This window comes from Eschrichtius robustus, chromosome 19 (assembly GCF_028021215.1).
Source record: "Eschrichtius robustus isolate mEscRob2 chromosome 19, mEscRob2.pri, whole genome shotgun sequence".
NCBI lineage: Eukaryota > Metazoa > Chordata > Mammalia > Artiodactyla > Eschrichtiidae > Eschrichtius > Eschrichtius robustus.
The window spans coordinates 14273032-14298911 of record NC_090842.1 but is presented as its reverse complement, the minus strand read 5'-3'; the positions used below and the strand labels follow the sequence as shown (position 1 = coordinate 14298911).

The 25880-nt window shown below is 45.5% G+C and overlaps 1 protein-coding gene and 2 non-coding genes across 3 annotated transcripts; 1 reads left to right on the top strand and 2 right to left on the bottom strand.

Annotated features, from left to right (window-relative positions):
* Positions 1-4467: 4467 nt before the first annotated feature.
* On the bottom strand, positions 4468-4538 carry TRNAG-GCC (transfer RNA glycine (anticodon GCC)). The gene has a single exon. It is a non-coding gene; the product is annotated as a tRNA-Gly (tRNA).
* A 688-nt stretch (positions 4539-5226) lies between these two features.
* Positions 5227-5297, bottom strand: TRNAG-GCC (transfer RNA glycine (anticodon GCC)). Its single transcript has one exon. It is a non-coding gene; the product is annotated as a tRNA-Gly (tRNA).
* Positions 5298-9178: 3881 nt separating this feature from the next.
* Positions 9179-16347, top strand: LOC137752358 (protein VAC14 homolog). The gene is made up of 6 exons (XM_068527089.1): positions 9179-9190; positions 10073-10300; positions 10917-11024; positions 11571-11680; positions 11964-12070; positions 15103-16347. Exons 1-6 carry the CDS (start codon positions 9179-9181, stop codon positions 15129-15131), a joined length of 594 nt encoding a protein of 197 aa, XP_068383190.1. The 3' UTR covers positions 15132-16347.
* The last annotated feature ends 9533 nt before the right edge of the window (positions 16348-25880 follow it).

Genomic DNA, 25880 nt, shown 5'->3' with positions numbered 1-25880 from the left:
GTTAATGAATGAATATGATCTTGTATGGTGTGTTTAAGATCACAGTTTGTCTGATTGTGACTTTGCACTAATACTGTTACATGAGTATATGCAGTGCAGAACACATTGCATGCATTATCTTATGTAATTCTCTAAAAACAGTGCAAAGTCACAGCCAAGGCTGTCTCCGCCAGAGACACAGAAATGTGCATGCAGTGGCTGAAACCTCTGCCACCTCCTGGCCAGGCCATTTGGACATCAACAAATGAAATGAGAAAGGTTTAAATGAAATAATGCATGTAAAGTGCCTGGCACCCAGTAGGCATCCGACAGGTGGGAGCTTTGATGTTTTAAGAGGGGATAATGTAACATGGTAGATTTCAGACCTGGTGTCAGAAAAATCTAGGTTTGATTTCTGCACCTACCATCCATAAGTTGTGTAATGTTGTGTGTTTCATTAACATATCTGAGCCTCAGTTTCCCCTGTCTGTAAAATGGGTATTATAGTACCTAGCTCCGTAGCTTATTTTAAGGTTTAAATGAGATAATGCATGTAAAGCATTCACCACGTTACCTAGCATGCAGTAAGTGCTCAGCAAACGGTTACTTCTTTCCTGCCTTAATGGTAGAAAACCAGCCCTAGACCTTCATTTCAGCATCTCAAGTATGTACCTCATCTGTACGCCCGTGTGTGGTGGAGGAATGTCTGAACACTAGACAGACAGTGGGGAAAATGCATGGAGAAAGCTGCACTTCAGTTGGGGCCTGAGTTCTGCACGAGGGAAGTACCCTCTGTAATTGGGTGTGTGCACTTTGCAGCTGACGTGCTTTAAGAAGATGGGCGGGAGGAACTGGTGTACAGTTGAGGGGGCCTGGGCTTTGTAGGTGCCAAGGTTCAGATCCTCTGTGACCTCAAGAAAGGGACTTGGTTTCCCTGAGGCTCTGTTTCAAATCTAAATGGTGAGATGATAATAACTACAGAAGGAGGTTGCTGTGAGGAGTAACCAACCCCTGGACTACTTAGAGTGTGTTCTTGGCAAGTGGTCAGCTCCCCAGTCCTCGTGCAGCCTCTGGTGGTCCCCGAGCTGCGTTACAGAGGCCGAGGGGCCCAGTGCGGGGCTGTGGTTTGGTTGCAAGAAAGAAAGTGGGGCCAAGAGGATGGTCACATCCCAGGTCTCAGGCAAGTCCCTGGGACGGCCGCCGAATGTGGGTTCTTGTCTTCATGCCGGAAAGAATTGAAGAGCGAGCCATAGTAAAGTGAAAGAAGGTTTATTCAGGGAGATACACACTCCACAGACAGAGTGTGGGCCATCTAGGAAGGTGAGAGAGGCCCCAGGGTATGGGATTGTCAGTTTTTATAGGGGTGGGTAATTTCATAGGCTAACTAGTGAGAGGCTTATTCCAGGAATTGAGCCACCGCCCACTTTTGGCCTTTTACTGTCGGCCTCGGAATTGACATGGCGCCTGTGGGTGTCATTGAGCTTGCTGATGTGTTACAGTGAGCCTGTACTGAGGCTCAAGGTTAGTGGAAGTCAATCATCTGCCATCTTGGACCTAGTTGGTTCTAACCAGTTTATGTTGTGTCCTCAATGGCTATGTCATTCTTGTAAAGGTTGTGCCCTGCCCCTTTCCTGTCTCAGTTGTGTTGCTGAGACGTGGCCCTAAGTTCTCCTTGGGTGAAAGACAATTCCAAATGGGTCCTGGCCTGTCTGTGGCTCCTTCTCCATCAGGGACAAGGTAGTGGGTGTGGCACTTTGTGAAGCTGAGAGCAGTGTCGAGAGCTTGGAGTTGGCCAGCACTGGGCATTGTGCCTCCTTGGGAATGGGTGTTCCTGCCACCCTGCGACACCTCTGACTAGTTGAGAATGGAGGCTCTGAGCAATCTCTAGAGGATACTTCGTCAGCCAGAGTTTTTAGAGGAACGAAGCAGAAGCAGATCTCTTCTCTGGGATACACAACAGCAATGCATGTGACCCTAACATCAGCAAAGGTCACTGGGATTTGTGATCATAAGTTTCTGGGCCAAATATTAACTTCAGAACTAGTTGAGATCCCCCAGCTGTGGCTCACAACGTGGAGATGAAAGAGGAGACGGGGTGTTCTTTTCAAGAGACACTAGCCTGGAACTGGGGGCGCCCGGATTTCAAACTTCACTTCCTTTGCTTCCCTTTGTAGTTGCTTTTTCTCTTTGCCTGTGCCCTGTGGAGAGACCAGGTCCTGCTGACGGGGGCTATTTGGGGCACCCCCAAGGGGTTGGTTCACCCCGAGGCAAACGCATGTCAAGTCACATCCTGGCATCTGTCCACAGCCACGGCCCTGGGGACCTGGTCCTTCTCAGTGTGCGTTTGGAGATCCTGGTAGTGGTGTGCTTTGTCCCTCCTAACTTGGATTGTAAACTAGGGGTTAGGCCCGTCCAAATACAATTCTGATTTACCCAACAGGTTAGGTGTAGATGAGCAGGCCACCCCTTGTCACCAGTACGGCAGCGTGGGGCTTTGCCCGTGTTTCCCTACAGCTTGCCCTGTGGGCCCGCCCACCTGCACAGATGGGTCCCTGGGCAGATGCTTACTGATTCCTCACTTACTGTGTGGGGAGCTCTAGATGCAGGGAGAGGGCTGGCGCTCAAGAGGCAGAGGATCGTGGCACCAGTCTGTCCTCAGGGACGCTGGCAAGGAGCTGTGGAGCTAGAAACGTGAAACACGTGAGAAAGAACCCGTGGCATTCGATGGTGCAGTGCTGGCACAGACTGTGGGGTCGCCGAGTCCTTCAGCGTCCAGAGGAGGAGTGGTCCTTCCTGGGAAGGTCAGGAAAAGCAGGGGGTTGGATTTGAACTGGACTTTGAAGGCTGGCTAGGATGTGGAAGGGAGCGGGAGCTTCCCCACAGAGTGGAATGGACAGGAGGTGTCCAAGGAGTAGCATAGCAGGGCCCAGTAAGAAGCCCTTACTGGAGAGGAAGGTTGGGCCAGGCGGCTGAGCAGTGAGACTGGAGAGGTCAGCCGGCCCTGCCTTGATCACCCTGACTGTCAGGTAGAGAGCGTGGGCTTGGTTCGTGGGACAGGTCCTTCCTGCTGTGGCCCCAGGGGTGACCCACAGGGCCAGGCCCAGTGCTCTAAGAACGGATGGTTTTGGTGAGAACGTGTTCTCAGGGTTTCCCCTCCACAGGGAACCACTGTTTGGCATTGTCTCGCTCTCCTGGACACTGATAATATTCTTCCTCCAAGTGCAGATAGAGACTTGGGGTTCCAGGCCCTCGGGAACTGAATGGGCCATTGTATTGTAGTGGCCTGGGGTGCCCTGAGTTGCGTCCTGGTAAGATTCGGGGCCTTGCAGCTGGTGTAGAGCGAACGGGAATGTCGGGGGGTGCTGAACACAGATATTCCCCTTGCCCATCTCATCCCCCTTCAGGAGACCCTGTTACACTTGCCCGCTGTCACCCGACGTTAGTGCCCCATTCCTCACGCTCTCCCACCTTTGGTCTCTGTCAGCCTTTGCAGTCTTCAGAGTTCCCTAAACGCTGTTCAAATCCCTACCACCCACCGCTGCAGATCACTCGTACCTTCCGTGGCTGCTCACGGCCACCAGAAGCAAAGGCCACTTCCTTTGCCAAGCACGTGAGTGGGCGCAGCCTTTCTGGCCCTGTCACCCACGTCTCCTCCACCTGTGTCCTTTGTGCTGCCAAACCAAGTGCCTCTCTCCTTCCTCTGAGCCTTTGTTCATGCTGTTCCCTCTGTCTGGGCCTCCTCACCCTGAATGAACACCTACTGATCCTTCAGAGCCCCTTTCAAAAGCTGACCCTCATGAAGTCACACCCAACTCCCTCCCCACCAAAGCTGCCGGTTGGGCTCTTTCTCGCCCGCCCCCTCCTCACCTTGCACTGTCCTCACCAGAGTTTTTTTCTGTTTCGCACGAAAGTCCTTGAGGCCTCTCTTGCTTCCCCTCCATGGGATTCTGTCAGAGAGCCCCTCAGGGGCAGGGAAATGTGTCCCCTTTGCCGTCTCTCAAGTGGGGAGGAGGGCCCTTTCCGGTGGCTCAGGGACCGTTTGTGACCTGAAACAAGGAGACAGGCGAGGAGGTGGTTGAGGCTGGGCTGTGCTGCTGGCAGGGCTGGGTCTCCTTTGCTGCCCTGCTGGAGCCTCATGAATGTCGTTACTCCCACTCTCAGGGCTGCTCTAACGCGGACGGAGCAGAAACACACACGGCCTGGCTTCCCCAGGGGCAGCGCGGTCAGAGTCCCCGGGCAGCCTGTCTGGACAGGAGGGGAGGCACAGCTTCTTGCAGCGGCTTTGGTGATCCCCAAATCCTGGACTCCGCAAGAACAAGGCGACACAAGATCTAGATCTCTGGAATTTAGGAAACAGGCGTGGAAAACTCAACCTAGAAAAAAGTCATTCTAGGTTTTTCAGACTGTATCCCCAATGCTGTGGGCAGTGTGAAATGTCAAACCCAGTCTCTTAGGATGATAAAAAAAAAAGTTTGCTGCTGCTGCTGCTGCATTGGCCGGGAATCGAACCCGGGCCTCCCGCGTGGCAGGCGAGAATTCTACCACTGAACCACCAGTGCTCCAGCTGTGAGCAGCTGTGTGAGCACCCCCTTAACCCCAGTCCCCCGGTCTGTACGCTGATTCACAGAATAGAAGGCCACATCAGCACGGCTGCAAGGGCAGAAGCTTAGGCTCCAGAGCAGGAGAGAAGGCAGGAGGAGGTAGAGGTAGAGAGGTAGAGAGAGAGAGAGAGAGGGAGAGAGAGAGAGAGGGAGAGAGAGAGAGAGGGAGAGATAGAGTGAGAGTGTGTGTGTGTGTGTGTGTGAGTGAGAGAGAGAGAGAGAGAGAGAGAAGTTGATTTGCCTTCAGGCGTCAGGACAGAAAGTAGAGCTCAAGTCGTTCCTTCTCAGTAGCAAAAAGCCCACTGAGACTCTGGGGACTTCCTCCTCTTTGCAGTGTGGGTCCTCCCGTCCCACGTTCACGTGGTGTGTTGAGCTGTTTTACAGCTCACAGGCTTCAGCACAGCTTCCTGCTGGAGACTGGCCAAGGCTGAGGGGGTGCAGCAGGAGTCCGCTTGCGGGGTGAAGGGCCCCACAGCCAGTGGTGCCTCTGTGGAGAACCCAGCTGCTGGTCATGCTCACGAAGCAGGGAAGTGTGCTCAGAGATTCGCAGCCCCCTTGGCTGCTGCAGGCCGGGCGTGGCTGAGGAGCTGGATCCTGCGGCAGGATCTCTGGGGGAGCCTGCCAGGAAGAGGCCAAAAAGCAGCACTGCATTGGCCGGGAATCGAACCCGGGCCTCCCGCGTGGCAGGCGAGAATTCTACCACTGAACCACCAATGCTCTAGCTGTTCTCTGGCACACCTGCAGGGCTTTTCTCAAGAGGCTGTGTCTGTCATAATAGTCAGAGAGCTCTGACACACCACTGGGCCTCATCTGGCTGGTTTGTCCTGTTTGAGAATACAACGGGTTTATGTAGAGCCATCCTTGCTGCGCCTTATTACACTGCTTAGGGAGGGGGCACCTATGGAACTGGCTTCCTCCCGAGGCCCTTGGTTCATCCACAGCCCTCAGCCCCCTGGGGTGGGCTTGGTGGAATCACACCCTATAAAGATCAAAGCAAGAGGCCCCTCACAGGCCATCTGCGCAGCCCCTTCCTGGAATCCCTGTCTCTGCCCCCACATCCGCCAGCTCAGGAGCCAGGCCTGTTTGATTCATCTGTGGCCACAGTCCCAGGCACAGGATAGATGCCCCCTACAACTTGTGGGATTCAATCTTTATCAAGCCCTGTAATCCCCATTGAACAGCCTCTTTACAGGAGTGGTCACAGCCTCAAAGGACAGCACATTTATTTATAAATATTTACTTATTTATTTGGCTGTGCCAGGTCTTAGTTGCAGCGTGTGGGATCTTTAGTTGCGGCATGAGGGCTCTTGGTTGCGGCATGCATGCGGGATCTAGTTCCCTGACTAGGGATCGGACCTGGGCCTCCTGCATTGGGAGCTTGGAGTCTTAACCACTGGACCACCAGGGAAGTCCCAGCACGTTTATTTTAAACAATGCTAATTACTAGCAGGCTGCTGACACCAAGCTGGAACCACACAAACTAATTGATACCTTTTGGACTTGACTGTCCTTAAAATTCTTTGAGCCAGCTGGAGACCCCCATTTATGCCGTAGGCGAGCAGTGTACTTGCCGTGATGGGCACAGAGCAATTAGACAGTGAGCCAGGCAGCTACTTGGACGTCTGTAATCTTTAGGCCACCCTGGTCGCACCTTCAGCTGCTGCACTGGTCCTAGTCCCTCCCACCTGATGATGGGACAGTCTCCCCGTTCCCATCCATCTCACAGCTTTTTTTTTTTTTCCTTTGGAGTATAATTGCTTTACAATGTTGTTAGTTTCTGCTGTACAACGAAGTGAATCAGCTATATGTGTACCTATATCCCCTCCTTCTTGGATCTCCCTCCCACCCCACCCCACCCCCACCCCCACCCCATCCCACCCGTCTAGGTCACCACAGAGCACCGAGCTGAGCTTCCTGTGCTATACAGCAGGTTCCCACTAGCTATTTTACACATGGTAGTGTATTTATGTCAAACCTAATCTCCCAATTCATCTCACCCTCCCTTTCCCCCACTATGTCCACATGTCCATTCTCTACATCTCCGTCTCTATTCCGGCCCTGCAAATTGGTTCATCTGTGCCATTTTTCTAGATTCCACATATATGCATTAATATATTTGGTTTTTTTTTCTGTCTTCACTCTGTGTGACAGAGTCTAGGTCCATCCACATCTCTACAAATGACCCAATTTCGTTGTTTTTTATGGCTGAGTAATATTCCATTGTATATATGTACCACATCTTCTTTATCCATTCTTCTGTCAGTGGGCATTTTGGTTGCTTCCATGACCTGGCTCTTGTAAATACTGCTGCAATGAACATTGGGGTGCATGTGTCTTTTTGAATTATGGTCTTTTCAGGGTACATGCCCAGTAGTGGGACTGCTGGGTCATATGGTAATTCTATTTTTAGTTTTTTAAGGAACCTCCATACTGTTTTCCATAGTGACTGTATCAATTTACATTCCCACCAACAGTGCAAGAGGGTTCCCTTTTCTCCACACCCTCTCCAGCATTCATTGTTTGTAGGTTTTTTGATGATGGCCATTCTGACTGGTGTGAGGTGACACCTCATTGCAGTTTTGATTTGCATTTCCCTAATAATTAGTGATGTTGAGCGTCTTTTCATGTGCTTCTTGGCCATCTGTATGTCTTCTTTGGAGAAATGTCTATTTAGGTCTTCCACCCATTTTTTGTTTGGGTTGTTTTTCTGATATTGAGCTGCATGAGCTGTTTATACATTTTGGAGATTAATCCCTTGTCAGTTGCTTTGTTTGCAAATATTTTCTCCCATTCTGAGGATTGTCTTTTCATCTTGTTTATGGTTTCCTTTGCTGTACACAAGCTTTTAATTAGGTCCCATTTGTTCATTTTTGTCTTTATTTTCATTACTCTAGGAGGTGGGTCAAAAAAGATCTTGCTGTGATTTATGTCAGATAATGTTCTGCCTTTGTTTTCCTCCTCGAGTTTCATAGTGTCCAGTCTTACATTTAGGTCTTTAATCCATTTTGAGTTTATTTTTGTGTATGGTGTTAGGGAATGTTCTAATTTCATTCTTTTATGTGTAGTTGTCCAGTTTGCCCAGCACCATTTATTGAAGAGGCTGTGTTTTCTCCATTGTATATTCTTGCCTCCTTTGTCATAGATTAGGTGACCAGAGGTGCATGGGTTTAGCTCTGGGCTTTCTATCCTGTACCATTGATCTACATTTCTGTTTTTGTGCCAGTACCATACTATCTTGATTACTGTACCTTTGTAGTATATAGTTTGAGGTCTGGGAGCCTGATCCCTTCAGCTCTGTTTTTCTTTCTCAAGATTGCTTTGGCTATTCAGGGTCTTTTGTGTTTCCATACAAATTGTAAAATTTTTTGTTCTCATTCTGTGAAAAATGCCATTGGTAATTTGATAGGGATTGCATTCAACCTATAGATTGCTTTGGATAGTATAGTTATTTTCACAATATTGATTCTTCCAATCCAAGAACATGGTATATCTCTTCATCTCTTTGTGTCATCTTTGATTTCTTTCGTCAGTGTTTTACAGTTTTCTGAGTACAGATCTTTTGCCTCCTTAGGTAGGTTTATTCCTAGGTATTTTATCTTGTTGTTGCGATGGTAAATGGGACTGTTTCCTTAATTTCTCTTTCTAATCTTTCATTGTTAGTGTATAGGAATGCAAGAGATTTCTGTATATTCATTTTGTATCCTGCAACTTTACCAGATTCATTGATTTGTTCTCATAGTTTTCTGGTGGCATCTTTAAGATTTTCTATGTATAGTATAATGCCATCTACAAACACTTCTTCTTTTCCAATTTGTATTCCTTTTGTTTCTTTTTCTTCTCTGATTGCCGTGACTAGGACTTCCAAAACTATGTGGAATAACAGTGGTGAGAGTGGACATCCTTGTCTCGTTCCTGATCTTAGAGGAAATGCTTTCAATTTTTCACCATTGAGAATGATGTTTGCTGTGGGTTTGTGGTATACAGCCTTTATTATGTTGAGGTGGGTTCCTTCTGTGCCCACTTTCTGGAGAGTTTTTATCATAAATGGGTGTTGAATTTTGCCAAAAGCTTTTTCTGCATCTAATGAGATGATCATGGGGTTTTTCTTAAAACACTCTTTGACCATCTCTTCAAAACCCATGAGCAGCTTCCCTGTTAGCCATGATGTGAGATCCCTTCTCCTGAATCTGAGTTGCCAGGCCAGCTCATCCCAGTTGATTTCCTGCTGTTCTCTGGACCCCAGGCAAACTTGGCAAATTTCCCCTCCTTGCTTTTGCCCATACATTTCCTCCTGCCCGGAACACCTGTTTCCTTCTCTCAGGGTCCCTGCCTCCTCCAAGGTCCAGCTCAGTTCCCACTCCTGGGAAGATGTCCCTGACCCCCAGGCCGCAGCTCCCCAATGGTTATCTGGGCCCCTTATGCCACCATTTGCCCACATGAGGCTTCTCACCGCAGAGACGCTGTGAGCCTCCGAAGGGCAGAGCGTCTTCACGTCCACTGGGCTCTGAAAGGAGACCCTGGTGCCTGACGGAGCTGGGCCTCCCTCTGCTCGCCTCCACTCGGGCGGGGCCTCCCTCAGACCCCCTCTCCCTGCTAGCATGACGCCCAAGGTGGGCACCTTGCCGGCGTCTCTACCCTTCCTGCCCTCTCCCCTCTCCCTGCTGCTTCCCACTGCCTCAGCCATATTTCAGGCCCCCCTTCCTGACCCTGGTAGCTGCGGTGTTCTCCCTTGGAGATATTTCAGTCTCCTTCTGTCAAACCAGCCCACCCCCACCCAGGGCAGCCTCTCTGGTCAAAACATAGACATAAATATGTCACCCCATTGCTGGAAACCTTTCACCGGCTCGTCTTTTCCTTTAACTGTCCCCAGCCACCCCTTCCACACACCGGACTCCTCACCCTTCCCTAAATACACCGTGTCTTTTCAGGGCCCCCGCCTTTAGCCAGGCTCTTCCCTGTGCCTGAGGTTCCCTGCATTCCTTTCTTTACCTGGAAAATGCCTACTATAATGGCTCTAAGATCTGACTCAGATGGCGCTTCCCCATCAGCCCAGGTAGACTTACCTACGGCGTTCTTGCTTCTGTGGTGTTGCTTGTGTCATGTTGCTACACATACTTGTTTGTTTGTGGATCTTCCCTGTTGGATGTGGGCCCAGTTCAGCACTGTCCCCAGAAACAGTGACAGACACAGAGAACCGCTTGGGTGCAGGAACTGCTTGCAACACTGAGCAAGTATTGAAGACGGTGGATCACTACAGTTTTGGGGCCCCAGCAGGACATTCACTTGCATTCTCTCAGATTCCCAGAAGTGACACTGTTCACCACCGTTCTTCATTCTGTCGTAGACAAAGGGAAACGGAGACCCAGAAAAGGGAAAGGACCGTGACCCAGCCAACGCCTCCCGGTCAGCAGCAGAACTGGGAAAGCCCTGCCCCGAGATGCCTGACTCCCAGTTCCTCTTTCTAAACCGGTCATCTCCCTCCCTCACCCCAGCCCCGGGCCCCAGGCCGGCAGCCGCAGGAGCCGCCTGATCCCGCTGGTCCTGCAGCCCCTCTCTGCTCCCTCTCCAGGCTGGTCCAGGAGTTCGTGGCCCAGAACAACACCGTGCAGATCAAGCATGTGATCCAGACGCTGTCTCAGGAGTTTGCCCTGTCCCAGCACCCCCACAGCCGGAAAGGGGGCCTCATCGGCCTGGCCGCCTGCTCCATCGCGCTGGGCAAGGTGAGCCCTTCTCCTGGAGGGATGTACACACCAGCCAGGGCCTCGACCCTGACCCCCGAGCCCCAGCAGCGTGTTGCAGACTTGTGATTTCTTTATTGCCGTTCTCTCCACATCTCAGACCTCAAGGCTGGCTCTGCGGCCTTGCACCCTGGGTCTTGATGCTCTTCGTAATTTAAAAAAATTTTTTTTCACTTACAGTTAATGGAATAGATAGTATACAGCTCTATGATGATAGTATAGAGTTATGTCAACAGCAGGATCAAAATACAGAACCATTCTGTCTCCCCTAATGTCCCCTCATGCTGACCCCACCCTGCCCCCAGTGACAAGGGCAATTTATGCTCAGCTCACCAGGGCATTCGATCCAGACCACAGAGATGCAGAGTTTTGCCTTTTGATTAGTTATCTCGACCTTGATTCCTGCTTTCAGTGCGTCCTTTTTGCTGGTCCTTCAGCCTGTGTGAGGAGGGGTGCTCCAGGGGCCTCTCCTGCCTGACTCAGGCTCCGTCATCTTCCTCTGTGTCCGCCTGACCCCTGGAGCCAGCCCGGGCCAGGGATTTAGCCAGGTCAGGCAGCCCCGCCCCCAGCAGGCAGCTCTCATGCCTTTGACCCACAGGACATCGTGACGGAGAGCAACAAGTTCGACCTGGTGGGCTTCATCCCCTTGTTGCGGGAGAGGATTTATTCCAACAACCAGTATGCCAGGCAGTTCATCATCTCCTGGGTAAGATCCGGCCCCGCGACACTCCTTCTCCACCCATAACGAGCCTCTAGTTGAGTGAGGTCTGCTCTCTGGCTCACCTGGGCACTTCCTGTGGCTGCGGGGATGCCTGATTGTTATCCCTCTAGGAGCCGATAACACCAGATAACATGTTTATTCAGCTCTGCCCCCAAAGCCTATCACGTTTGCCTCTGAAGAGGATGCGGTTCCTTCCTTGTCTCTGGAAACACCCAGATTTACCTTTGAAGCCAGCTGTGCTCCTCCAGCTGTCACACCTCTTCTAGCCTTGCCCACCTTTCCCATGGGTTTTCTCCCGCACCCCCTGCCCCGCCCCTGGGCATCTGAACTGCCTTGGGGTTAAATCGCCGTTCCCCTGCCCATTGAACAGAAACAACAGCTACTAGCACCCCTTCCCCCATGGGACACCCGCAGTGCCATGAAAAGATGCCTCAGCAGGGCCCCTTCTCACTGGCCAGTCCGGAGGATGGGCGAGGAGATGCGGGTTCTCTGGCTGGTGACTTTCCCTGATGGTTTCCTCCCCTGGGGCAGATCCTGGTTCTGGAGTCCGTGCCAGACATTAACCTGCTGGATTATTTGCCGGAGATCCTGGATGGACTCTTCCAGATCCTGGGCGACAACGGCAAAGAGATTCGGAAAATGTGAGTGGAGGAGGGGAGGGGCAGGTGGCTGCAGGGGCCCCTCGGCGAGAACGCGTACCCCACACCCAACCGACAGGCGGCGGCAGGAGAACACGAAATTCACCGTCCTCTTCCTGGCTCGTGTGCTTCCTGCTTTGAGGAGCTAGAAGATCATCCACCCCCAGCCTCTGAAAAAGGTCCATCTGACAAGCGTATCCCACAGAGCACAGCAGAAATGGCACTGGTGGCGGCTCCTCTGGCTCTGGCTGCATGAGCTATTTCCTTTCTCTTTGCTCATTGGTAGGTGTGAGGTGGTCCTTGGAGAATTTTTGAAGGAAATTAAAAAGAACCCCTCCAGTGTTAAGTTTGCTGAGATGGCCAACATCCTGGTGATCCACTGCCAGACCACGGGTGAGTGTGTAAAGGCCCCAAGGCCACCACCACCTCCTCAGAAGCACCTTTCTGTCTCCCCATCTCAGAGAGAGTCCTCGTGGGAGTGTGAATCAGTGTGACGGTGGGTCCTGGAGCGGTGGGTCCCTGTGGGAGAGATTCCAATTCTCTAACAAAGGCATAACTAACCATATTCAGGAATATAAAAATGGGGGACCTTACTATATATCCTAATTCACGATTTAGCAATCCATAGTAAAACAGTGTTCTCCTTACGGCATAACTTTTTACTGTATAAACAATATATGATGCTTGTGTATATAATTTAGAAAAACAGATACCAAAATAAAATACAGTCCCACAACTTAGGCAAAAGTGTTCCTCAATTCTTATAGAATGTAAACTACAAAACATTGAAAAATTAGAGAATACCAATATAAATGTAAAGACATCCCACATTGATGGATTAGATGACTTAAGATGACAATACTTCCCAAATTGATCTCCATATTCAATTCAATCCATATCAAAATAACAGCTGCATTTTTTTCAGAAATGTTTCAGATCCTAAAATTCATATGGAAATGCAAAGGATCCAGAATAGGCAAAACTACCTTTCAAAAGAGGAAAAAAACTGGAAAATTCATACGTCCCTATTTCAGAACTTACTACAAAGCTACAGTAATAGATGGATAGATCAAATAGAACTGAGAATCCATAAATAAACCTTTACATTTATGGTCAGATTTTTTTCTTAAGAGGTGCCAAAACAATTCAGTGGGGGAAATTAGTCTTTTCAACAAATAGTGCTGGAACAACTGGATACCTGCATGCAGAAAAATGAAGTTGGACCCCCTCCTGTCACCATACACACAAAAAGAAAAACTCCAAATAGATCACAAGCCTAAGTACTATATTTAGAACTATATAATTCTATTTAGGGGTAAATCTTTATGACTTTCGGTTGAGCGATGGCTTCTAAAATATGACAGCAAGAGCACATGGGACAAAAGGAAAAAAATAGATATTTGGCGATTCATCAAAATTAAAAACTTTTATGCTTCAAAAGACACTATCAAGGGACTTCCCTGGTGGTCCAGTGGTTAAGACACCATGCTTCCACTGCAGGGGGCACGGGTTTGATCCCTGGTCCAGGAGCTAAGATCCCGCATGCCACGCTGCACAGCCAAAAAATAGAAGGAAAAAAGCAAAAGACACTATCAAGAAAGTGAAAAGACAGTTCCACAAAAGGGAAGAGAATATTTGTAAATCATATATCTGATATGGGACTTGTATCTAGAATGTATAAAGAACTCTCATTACTCAAATAAACTCAGTTTTAAAAAATGAGATCTGAATAAACATTTCTCCAAAGAAGATATACAGATGGCCAAAAGGCACATAAAAAGATGCTCAACATCCTTAGCCATCATGGAAATGCAAATCAAAAACACTATGAGATACCACTTTACATCCATTAGTATTAGTATCAATGGCAAGTATCAAATAAAATAAAAAGGAAAACATGTTGGCAAGAACGTGGGGTAATTAGAAACCTTATACACTGCTGGTGGGAATGTAAAATGGGACAGCTGCTTTGGAAAACAGTCTGGCAGTTCCTCAAAAAAACATTTGACCCAGCAACTCCACTCCTAGGTATACATCCAGGAGAAATGAAAACCTGTGTCCACACAAAACCTTTTACGTGAATGTTCATAACAATGTTACTCGTAATAGCCAAAAAGTAGAAGCCACCCAAACGTCTATCAACTGGTGAATGGATGAGTAAAATGTGATACATGCCTATAACTAGGTATTATTTTACATTTAATCCTGTGAAGGACCTGATCAGATTGGTTTCTTATAAAGATTTACTATAGAATCAATGCGGATAATCAGTTGCGAGGCTGGACAGGGAGACACTTAGAATGGAGACAGGAGGGACATCGGGAGATTGCTGCTATGTCCCGAAGATGCCTGAACTAAGACAGTAGCAGGTGTGATAGGAAAGATGGGACAAATTTGAGAGATGTTGTCTAGAATTAATGGGACTCAGCATGTAATGGAGGAGAAAAGAAAAGAGAAATGGAGGAGTCACAGCAAGCTCCTACTTCTCAGGACGCCACTCAGGCAACATCACCAGAGAGTAAAAGCTCCCAAACCGTACAATATCAAGAGTTAATAAACTTTCAGAAACTCTCTAATAGAATAGGCTACAGAACCAGACTCCCTGGATTCAAATCCAGCTTCTCCATTTCTTGTGTTGCCTCGGACAAGTTAAATTTGCAGGCCTCCGTTTCCCATCTGTACAGCAAAGATAACATCACCTATTCATAGAGCTGTGCGGATTAGACGGTCAATACATCAATACATATAGACACTTTTAAATATTCCAGATGCATGCAAGTGTTCCATTAGTATTGGCTCCTCTTATTAAGTCCCTACCTCATCAATTTGCAGCAAGCCTATCTCTTTACTGTGACTTCTGAAATTTGCACAGCACCCAGCATTAACTGATGTAGCTTATATCCTGTGAACACCTGATAGGCAGAAAAGAGTCTCAAGCTGTAGCAAGGTGAATTTGTGGACCTACTCATCAGTAACTAGCTAATATTAATGACTCCATTGTAAAAACAGATACATTCAGACTTGATATGAAGGTTAAAGCCTCAATACACCAACTCCATTTCCCTTGACTAGTAGCCCTCCTTCCACATAATATGTGTGTTTACTGTAATGACTGACTAACTGCCTTTTGTGGAAACTGTCAATATTCTGCATACACAGCATCTAGAAGGATTAAGCAGAACACTAGGGAATTAAAAGATACAATTAAGTGAAAATTAAGAAGGAAATAGAAAGATGTGTTCTAAATCCCTAGAAAAGAGTTTTAGTAAACTTTCATTCTTTTTCCCCCTTTTTTGTTAGACTAATATTAGAGTTCTGTCCTTTAACTGTCAAATGGTTTTCCAGCCTACAAGTAATCTTTCTCCACAGAGGAGTCTTTTAAAAGTTATAAATAAAATATCCCAAATATTTTCTTTTTCCCACAGATGAGAACATTGGAACACTGACATTTTAATCTGTTCTGTACAAGAATGAGTTGTGTCAACACAGTGCTCCCAGCTACAGCACTGAAAAAAACAAGTTTAATTAAAGACAGAGAAGAAACCGCATGTGGAGCCTAAGCCACTGAGATACAATGAAGAGTGTCATCCTCAGAGTCAGTTCTCTGAACAAATCTCTTTGTCAGTGTCAGGAGGGAAAAAAAAGACATAGCATAGTAAAGGTGTGCTGTATACCACAGGGAACTCTACTCAATATTCTGTAATAACCTAAATGGGAAAAGAATTTTAAAAAGAATAGATACATGTATATGTATAACTGAATCAGTTTGCTGTACACCTGAAACTAACACAACATTGTTAATCAACTATACTCCAATATAAAATAAAAATTTAAAAAAAAAACAGATGAATGGATAAAGATGTGGTGTATATATATACAGTGGAGTACTACTCAGCTGTAAAAAAGAATGAAAACTTGCCACTTGCAGAAAGAGGGATGGACCTGGAGGGTATTATGCTAAGTGAAATAAGTCAGAGAAAGACAAACACTGTATGATATCACTTATATGTGGAATCTAAAAAATACAATGAACTAGTGAATATAACAAATAGACTCACAGATACAGAAAGCAAACAAGTGGTTACCAGTGGAGAGGGGGGAAAGGGGCAAGACAGGGGTAGGGAATTAAGAGGTACAAACTATCAGGTATAAAATAAATAAGCTACAAGGATATATTTTACAACAGAGGGAGTATAGTCAATATTTTATAATAACTATAAATGGAGCATAACCTTTAAAAATTGTGAATCACTATATTGTACACCTGTAACATATAATATTGTACATCAACTATACTTCAATGAAAAAATTAAGGGTACTTCCCTGGTGGTGCAGTGGTTAAGAATCTGCCTACCAACGCAGGGGACACGGGTTCGATCCCTGGTCCAGGAAGATCCCAAATGCTGCAGAGCAGCTAAGTCCATGTGCCACAACTACTGAAGCCGACGTGCCACAACTACGGAAGCCCACGCACCTAGAGCCCGTGCTCCACAAGAGAAGCCACCGCAATGAGAAGCCCGCGCACCGCAACGAAGAGTAGCCCCCGCTCACCGCAACTAGAGAAAGCCCACATGCAGCAACAAAGGCCCAACACAACCAAAAATAAGTAAATAAATCTGTTTTTTTTTTTTTTTAATTTAAAAATGCAAATAAAAACACATCAGACTTTCTGTGCAATTGTGAGGGGTTTTTTTCCTAATGTTTACTAGAAAATTCAAAAGAATCTTTAAACAATAACATAAGCCTTTGGGTGCTCAGATCTTTGGGTGCTCAGATCTCTTACTGGTTTATAGAAGTCATAAAAGAGAAGCCATCATTTTTCACTAGCTAAAACATAAAACAGCATTTTGTAATTATCATTTTACATACCTACATAAACACAAACCTTAGTGTTTAAGCTTTCAGAAATTGTGATGAGAAATTCTTTTAAGCAAACAAATTGAACTGTGAAGGTTAAAGAAAGGTAGAAAACAACAACTCAATTATTCAACCAATATTTATTAAGCACCCCCCTCGTGCAAAGCCTCTTGGGAAATACAAATATGACCGAGATGCAGATGCTGCCTGTGTGGGGCTTTGCTGTACAGCAAATAACTGTTTCTGACCTTCCATTTGCAAAAGTGGGCAGTGTTCCACAGGCTCTGTAAATTTAAAATGCTCTGTAGGGCATTTTGAATTGGTTTGTATTCTAAAAGAAATGGGCAGGACAATAACACAAAGCATGGTAAAAAATGTACCCCTTAAATTTTCTCCCCGTTTTCCATTAAAACTTTAGCTTCTCTAAAGATTGTGATCATGTTGATAAACTATGTGCGTATTGCCTAGGAATGAAAAAAAAAAAGTAAAGGTGTGATGCTACAAAGGAAAAACACGGTGATATCAAATGTCAATATTCAGACTAAGAACTAAAACTTAGTATTTGTGTAGTACTTTCTACTTACTTCCAGAGTTTGAACAGTACTCCTAACATCATAAAATATCTTTGGATATAAATAGATACCTATTAACCACATATATGTTATAAAAGATAGAGCTGAAGTACAAAAAGAGAAAGAAGCTTAGCCAAGATCACAAGGTAATGGTTTAACCAAAACGAATAATACTTTTACTGGGTTTATTCCAGAATATTGGTTATATTCCTTACTCAAATTCTAATTTGAAGAAAAAAAGTACCATTATCACAGTACTGTTTTCCAAAGTTAAGCACAGCTCTAACTACATTCTAACAGTGGCTCGCCTGCGTGTCTCCTGCCCTTCTGCCAGGGCACCTACCATCAGAGGCAGGACAGCACAATGAAAAGAAAACAGGGAAGATGGGCCCAGATTCCAGCCTCAGCTCTACCACTTCCCAGCTCAGTAACTTTTGGGCAGGTTACCTATTTGAGATTTATTTTGGTTGCACCAGGTCTTAGTTGCAGCTCACCAGCTCCTTCAGTTGCAGCTCACCGGCTCCTTTAGTTGCGGCACATGTGCTCCTTAGTTGTGGCATGGGAACTCTTAGTTGCAGCATGCATGTGGGATCTAGTTCCCTGACCAGGGATAGAACCCATGTCCCCTGCACTGGAAGGCGGATTCTTAACCACTGCACCACCAGGGAAGTCCCTCTTTTCCCTCATCTATAAAATAGGGTTGATAGCAACTACTCAATAGTGTTATGATAACGCTTCTATGGGATAATATATGCAAAGTACTCAGTTCATTTCTTGGCACATACAGTTGATCCTCCATAAATAATATTCTTATTAACTATTGATTTCTGTATCACTGACCATTTGCTGATTACATGTTATCATACTCTCCAGATTGTATATTTCTTATGACTACAACTTCTCTTTCTTCCTGTAATATAGCCTAACTCACCTTAGTGGGCATGTTTAGTATTAAATACCTACTGGTCTGCTCATACATACATAACTTGGCTTTTTTGCAGCACAGTATTACAGAATGTTTTATTAGTATGGGCTCATTGTCAACACTGCCCACTGTAACTGATTACATTTCAATCCTGGCGTTGATACTTAATAGTGTACAACTTTTGGCAAGTTACTTAACTTACCTGTGTCTCAAACTTCCTCATCTGTAAGATGGAGATGTAAAAATATTTTATATTTATAGGGCTGCTGTGAAGACTAAATACGTTAAATATACATAAAGCTATTAGAATAATGCCTGGTCCAAATAAGAGCTCAAAAAACATTTGCTATTACCTGATAAATATATATGCACAATGAATATTATTTTATATTTATTGTACTAGTATTAAATATTCCTCAAAATTTATATGATACAAAGTTGTAGGAAGAGGGAGCAGGATAAATATCATGATAAGAACAATAGGAACATTTATAAAGGGAAAATACTGACAAATATAAGATAGAAAGTAAGTGAATAAGAATTAATACAAAGAAAGAATACGGGCTTTACAGAGGGCACCAAACTTGAATGAGTTAATGATGTAATCAAATGGAAAAGAACACAACAAACAAAACTGCCATATTTTAACTGTATTAGGGACAGCATCATGGAGAAGACAGGAGGAAGATTCAGAGATGACAAAGGAAATACAGGTTATTCAAAAACAAAAAAGACATAAGCAAATGTATGAGAGGAATACTGAAGGCCCATTTGGAGGCCAGTAAACAGATTTGTCTGCCTGGAACTGAGGGCTCATGTAGGAGAATACCTGATACAGTGCTCTCAATTCCTTTCCCCCAGAGCTTAGCGTGGACACAAACAGTGCTCATTAATTATCTATGTAAAAGACAGAATGAATTCCAACTGCAGCCAGTCTAAAATGCTAGATTAAGCAGAGCTTCCCAGTAAGTATACCAAGGCATACTGGTGTGCCCAAATTAGGTGACAGCTGTACTGAGAGGATGACTCAGCCTTTAGAATCCAAAACCTCCAGTCATAAGATGGCTTGCTTCCTACCCCAGTGTACCACGCAAATACCATTTTCTAAGTGTACCATGCCATACAAAGTTTGGAAACGTTGCATTTAAAATATGGCTATTAGGCAGTATGTAATGGGACAAAGATAAAGAAGACTAAGTAGAAGAGGATATACTGTACAACAGTCATTGCCTAGTTTGGTGGTAGTGTGGAAGATCAAGAGGGAAAAGACAGGAGCAAAAAGAGCCATTCAAAACGGCTGTTAATAGGCAAGGCCCAAAAAACAGGCCTAAATTAGACTAGCAATAGACGAGATAAACTCAAAACAGGTTGTGAAAGAATAAGTGCTTAGAGGCCAGGTTAGTTCAGTTCAATAAACACTTATTGCTGCCTATTATGTGTCAGCCATTTGCTGGGTAGTAGGGATTTAAAGTGAAGAAATTATTCCAGTCATTAGGATTTTTTTTTTTAACTAGAAACAATTCCAGGTTTTCCTTAATGCATTCTATTTCACCTTAGCTCGAAGAAGAAAGGAAATATTAAAAGGTGTTACATATTGCACTATAAACCAAAGGTGGTTTTAACTTACTCATTGAAGTTTCCAAAAGTAAGCCTTTTTCAGTTAAAAGGCTCAGTATCAGGACCCATAGGGCTATGAACAGAATCCTGTGGCACAGTCACCAAAACACAACAGCTGTACCAATAGTTCTTAATATATTTGTATCTGGGCAAGTGTTAGAATGCATGCTATTGGCAAATTCCTTCTAGCCTTTAAGAGAAGATAGTAACAGCTATCATGTATTAGGGGCTCACTATATATCAAGCATTGTGCCATTTTACATATATTATCTCATTTTATCCTCCAAACATCCCCAAAGGGTAGGTATTATTATTCTCACTTTGTTCATAAAAACCAAGGCTTAGAATATTAAGTCACCTGCCCAAGGTTACCCAGCTAGTAAAATGGCAGAGCCAGAATTTAACCCAGGCCCACCTAACTCTTAAGTCTATGTTCTCATTAAATGCATTTTAATAAAAAAGTCATTCAAGAAAGGGCTTCGAGGAAGACACCTAAGATACAAAGAAAGAAGAGCCACTGAGACAAACATGGGCAAGGCCCACCTGCACTGTTCTAGGAGAAGGTGTGCTTGCCCAAGGCTTACTGACTAGATCCATATTATAAGAAATCTAGAGGTCTGTGTTTTAGTTTTTCATTGCTGCTGTAACCAATTCCACAAATTTAGTGGCTTAAAACAATACAGTTTTATTGTTGTACAGTTTTATAGGTCAGAAGTCTGACATGAGTCTCACTGGTCTAAGATCAAGGTGTCAGCAGGGCTGTATTCCCTTCTGAGAACTCTAGGAGAGAATCTACTTCCTTGCCTTTTCCAGCTGCTACAGGCCACCAGCATTCCTTGGCACGTGGCCTCTCGCCACCATCTTCAAAGCCAGCAGTGGTGGGTTGAGCTCTTCCCGTACTGCCCTATCTCTTGTTCTTCCATAATCCCATCACCCTTTCACCACAGGAAGGTTCTCCCATTATAAAGAAATGTGATTAGGGTGGATTATCTAGGCGTGTCCAATCTAATCTCCCCATCTCAAGGACTTTAACTTAATCACATCTGCAAAGTCCTCTTTGCTGTGTAAGGTAACAGGTTGTAGGGATTAGGACACAGGTATCTATGGGGGTTGGTGGGGGCATTATTCTGCCTACCACATTCTGACTGAGAGTGGTGCCACTCCATGTTTGAACCATGTAACTAGCCTCCTCATTCTAGTTCGATATGTGCCAGGCAACTTACTGACAACACTTTAGCTTCCCCTACAGCTTACTTATAGGATCAGTCAGGGGTTGAGGTTGAGAGTATATTTAACAGGTCTACATCTATGATAAAAAAAAACACTTGAAAATCATGATTAAGAAGCTGTATATAATGAGATATATCTAAGAATGTGGTTATATGTCACTCTCTTTGATTTACAAGACTTATGTCAACAAAGAGATTAGTTACAGTTTTCTGACTGTACCTGTGTGATCAATCAAATGGTTTGAAGTAGAATGTCCTTGGAAGGCAGCAGAGAATTTCAGATCAACAACTTGTAAAACTTGGATCACATGGTTGCCTAGGGCTGGGATATTGGAGAATAGAGAGTGACTGATAATGAGTATGGGGTTTCCTTTTGGGAAAATAAAAAATGTTCTAAAATTGATTGTGGTGATGGTTGCACAACTCTGTGAATAACAAAAAAAATCATTGCACTGTACATTTTAAATGAGTGAATTGTATGGTATTGAATTGTATCTCAATAAAGTCGTTAAAAGAAAACCGGGTCACAAAGAGAAGGCAATGAGAGGAGGATCTGATTAAATACTAGGATGAAATGGGGCCGGGGGGCATCTTATGCAATTTATGATCTTAATGAAGATTCTTCCCTAATGTCTACTACTTTCCTCCTTCTTTCCTCTACTCTAGCTTTTTATAGATTCTGCTCTTGGAAAAGTCACAACTTCCCACCTCTTTCCTGTTTTTTAGTTTACCAATCAATCAGTATACACATACAACATATACAACAAATTTATTCCATAAATTATAAATAACATAGAATGTGATTCCAATGTTAACTCCCTCTGCTCTTTACTAAAGAGTAAGTATGGATGAAAGGAACGTTCCCATCCTGATCTTGTTTTAGATGCTTATGTTTTGTCACCCTTATTCCGTATTGTGTGCTGATTCTCTATATGCCCTGAATCATTCCATGTGCCACAAGAGCCTATGTAAGATTCATGCCTCCTTGTATCAAGATTCTCATATTAAATTCAAAGATGTAACTATTACAATGCCCAGTAGTGACTCCCCTGATCTGTACAATGTTACTGAATGAGCTCTCTGCACTTCTTTTCACCTGCACCCTCTTTCTCAAGAGCAATGACATCCCCTTTATCCAAATACCATAGCAGAGGAAAACCTGCATGTCAGAGGTCACTAGGTAGCTATGCTTACAAATTAGAAGGCCAGGCAAGGTTTGGCTTGAAGCTTTCCTATAGTTGATATGAAAATGATCAACTGAATAGCCGCCAATGCCCCCTTTGAGTGAGTGCGATCAAGTCTTTTCATTTCAAAGAAAACACTTCCCTGAAACTGATACATTAAAGCAGTTTAGTTAAATTAATAAAACACCATTACCTGAGCCCATAAACAGGGGTTCTTTCAACCTTGAGATGAAATACTTACCTTATAAGGGCTTAGACAAAATGGTTAGTTACTTTTCTACTTGAGAATTATAAGAGATCACTGTCCATTCTCAGAGTAACAGAAATAACTGAGGTTGCAACCCTAATCCGTGGGTATAACTGTGCTTATGTACTGGGTTAGCCACTGAACCACAAGTCCACCACGCTCTGTCATATGATTCCATGCAATACAATTTATTCCCATATCATGGTTTGCCTACTTGTATATGAAGAACCCGATCATCCAAGAAGAAAAGATCAATATATATGATCCACACTGTAGAATGCAGTATTACATAATTTCCTTCCTCTTAAATATGAACAGCTGAGGCCTGTGTGCTGGAGCAGAGCCCTGTCAGAGGGAGGCAAGTAGCAGAAAAGGCCAAATAAGGCAAAGGGGCATGTTGTATAGGTCCCATAGGCCACTGTAGGAGCCAGAGCTTTTCCTCTGCAATGGCCGAGGGAGAAGAGTGATGTAACTTTGTGTTGTAAAAAGGCCAGTCAGACTGCTGCGTTGAAGAGGCTACAAAGACGAGAGGAGCAGCAAAGACTATGTCAGTATCTAGGGTTTTTTTTCGTATTATAAATAGAATACATGGGAGATGGGCGAAGATGGAGGAGTAGAAAGACCCTGAGAGCTCACCTCTCACAAGCACCCCAGAATCACAATTATCTGCAGAACAGCCATTGATGCAAAAGACCAGAACCTACCAGAAAAGAGCTTCTACAACTAAAGACATAAAGAAGGACCCACATAAGACGGGTAGGAGGGGCAGACCTGTGATATAATCAAGTCCCATACCACCAGGGTGGGTGACCCACAAACTGGAGAATAATTATAGGGCAGAGGTTCTCCCACAGGAATGAGAGTGCTGAGCCCCACATTGGGCTCCCCACCCTGGGGGTCCTGGACCAGGAAGATGAGCCCCCAGAGCATTTGGCTTTGAAGGGCAGCAGGGCTTAATTTCCGGAGTCCCACAGGACTGGGGGAAATAGAGATTTCACTCTTAAAGGGCACACACAAAATCTCACACACACCAGGACCCGGGGCAAAAGCAATAATTTGATAGGAGCCTGCTGGTCTTGAAGAGCCTCTCAGAGAGGCAGGAGGGGAGCTGCAGCTCACCCTGGGGACACAGACACTGGCAGCAGCATTCTTAGGAGCTTTCTACTGCATGGACACTCGTGTGTGCAGGTGCCACCGTGGGATCCTCCCTCTAGCTCATTAATGCCAAGTCCTGGCTCCACCCAACATCCTCTAGGTGCTAATGCTGGGATGACTCAGGCCGATAACTAACTGGGGGGTGACGGGGGGGACACAGAGCCATCCATCAGCAGAAAGGCTGTCTAAAGACTTCCTAAGCCCACAGCCACCTCTAGACATGCCTCTAGACTCGGCCCTGCCCACCAGAGGGCCAAGGCACAGCTCCACCCACCAGTGGGCAGGCACCGGCCCAGCCCTCCAGGAAGCCTGCACAAGCCTCTAGACCAGCCTCACCCACCACGGGTCAGACGCCAGACACAAGGAAACCACAGTCCTGCAGGCTGCAGACACCACCTGCCCACAGAAGGACAGACCCTACCCTAGGACCAGCTGGGCCTTAGTCAGGTCCACTAGCAGGTCAACACAGGCTTTGGGACACCCTGGACCCTGACCCATCTGTGTCAGGAACTGGTCTCCCCCGGTGAGCTGTGTGACACCAGCTCTGGGATCACAGGGCCCTGCAACCAGACTCTAGGACTCAGCTCTGCCTGCCAGTAGTTCAGCACTAACCCCAAGCCATGGCTTCACCCACCAATAGGCGGGCAACAGCCCCAGAGTTTTCTGGACCCTGACTCTGTCCACCAGTGAGCCAGCACTAGCCCCAGGGCCCCCTGGGGTTCTGCAGCCAGCTGCTTTGGACCAGGCCCTGGTAACCAGCAGCCGGCATCCTCTGCACAAGGCAGGGCCTGGCAACCAACAGGGCTAGGGCCCAACCAAGCCTACCAGACCACCCATATAGTCAGCCCACCACAACAGAAGGACCCACACAGCCCTCAAAGGGGAACCGCAAGAGCATATAGCTTGGGTAACAAGTGGGGAACGTGCTGCTGGGACATACAGGATGTATCCTAGAGAAGCCTACTTCTCCAAAGTCAGGAAACCATAACTAACCTACCAGATACATTAAAATACAAATAGCGGGGCTTCCCTGGTGGCGCAGTGGTTGAGAATCTGCCTGCCAATGCAGGGGACACGGGTTCGAGCCCTGGTCTGGGAAGATCCCACATGCCGCGGAGCAACTAGGCCCCTGAGCCACAACTACTGAGCCTGCGCGTCTGGAGCCTGTGCTCCGCAACAAGAGAGGCCGCGACAGTGAGAGGCCCGCGCACTGCGATGAAGAGTGGCCCCCACTCGCCGCAACTAGAGAAAGCCCTCGCACAGAAACGAAGACCCAACACAGCCATAAATAAATAAATAAATAAATAAATAAATAAATAAATTTTTTTTTAAAAAAAGGTTAATCAGGCTTCGCCATACGCACAGATAGAGAATGCAGACACGTACTCTAGGTATTTAAGCAGAAAGTTCCATTTCCATCATCAAAAAAAAAAAAAAAAACAAATAGCAACCTAGGCAAAATGAGGCAGCAGAGGAACACCTTCCAGACAAAGGAACAAGATAAAACCCCAGAAGAAGAACAAAGTGAAGTGGAGATAGGCAATCTACCTGAGAAAGAATTCAGGGCAATGACTGTAAAGTTGATTAAAGAACTCGGGAGAAGAATGGATGCAGAGAGGGAGAAGTTAGAAGTTTTTAACAAAGCATCAGAAAATATAAAGAACAACCAGACAAAAAGATTACAATAAAACAAATGAAAACTACACTAGAAGGAATCAACAGTATACTAAATGACACAGAGGAACAAACCAATGAGCTGGAAGACAAGAGTAGTGGAAATCCCTGATGCTGAACAGAGAAAAGAAAAAAGAACGAAAAGAAATGAGGACAGTTTAAGAGACTTCTGGGACAATATCAAGTGCAGAATATTCATATTATAGAGGTACAAGAAGGAGAAGAGAGAGAGAAAGGGGCTGAGAACATATTTGAAGACATAATAGCTGAAATCTTTCCTAACCTGGGAAAGGAAACAGTCACCCAAGTCCAGGAAGTGCAGAGAGTCCCATACAGGATGAACCCAAAGAGGAACATATCAAGACACAGTGGAATTACAATGACAAAAATTAAAGATAAAAGAGAATATTAAAAGCAATAATGGAAAAGCAACAAATAATATACAACGGAACTCCCATAAGGCTATCAAGTGATTTTTTAGCAGAAACTCTGCAGGAAAGAAGGGAGTGGCATGATGTATCTAAACTGATGAAAGGGAAAAACCTACAGCCAAAATACTCTACCCAGCAAGGCTCTTGTTCCGATTTGCTGGAGAAATCAAAAGCTTTAGGACAAGCAAAAGCTGAAAGATTTCAGCACCACTAAACCAACTTTACAACAAATGTTAAAGAAACTTCTCTAGGGACTTCCCTGGTGGTCCAGTGGTAAAGAATCCGCTTTCCAATGCAGGGGACGTGGGCTTG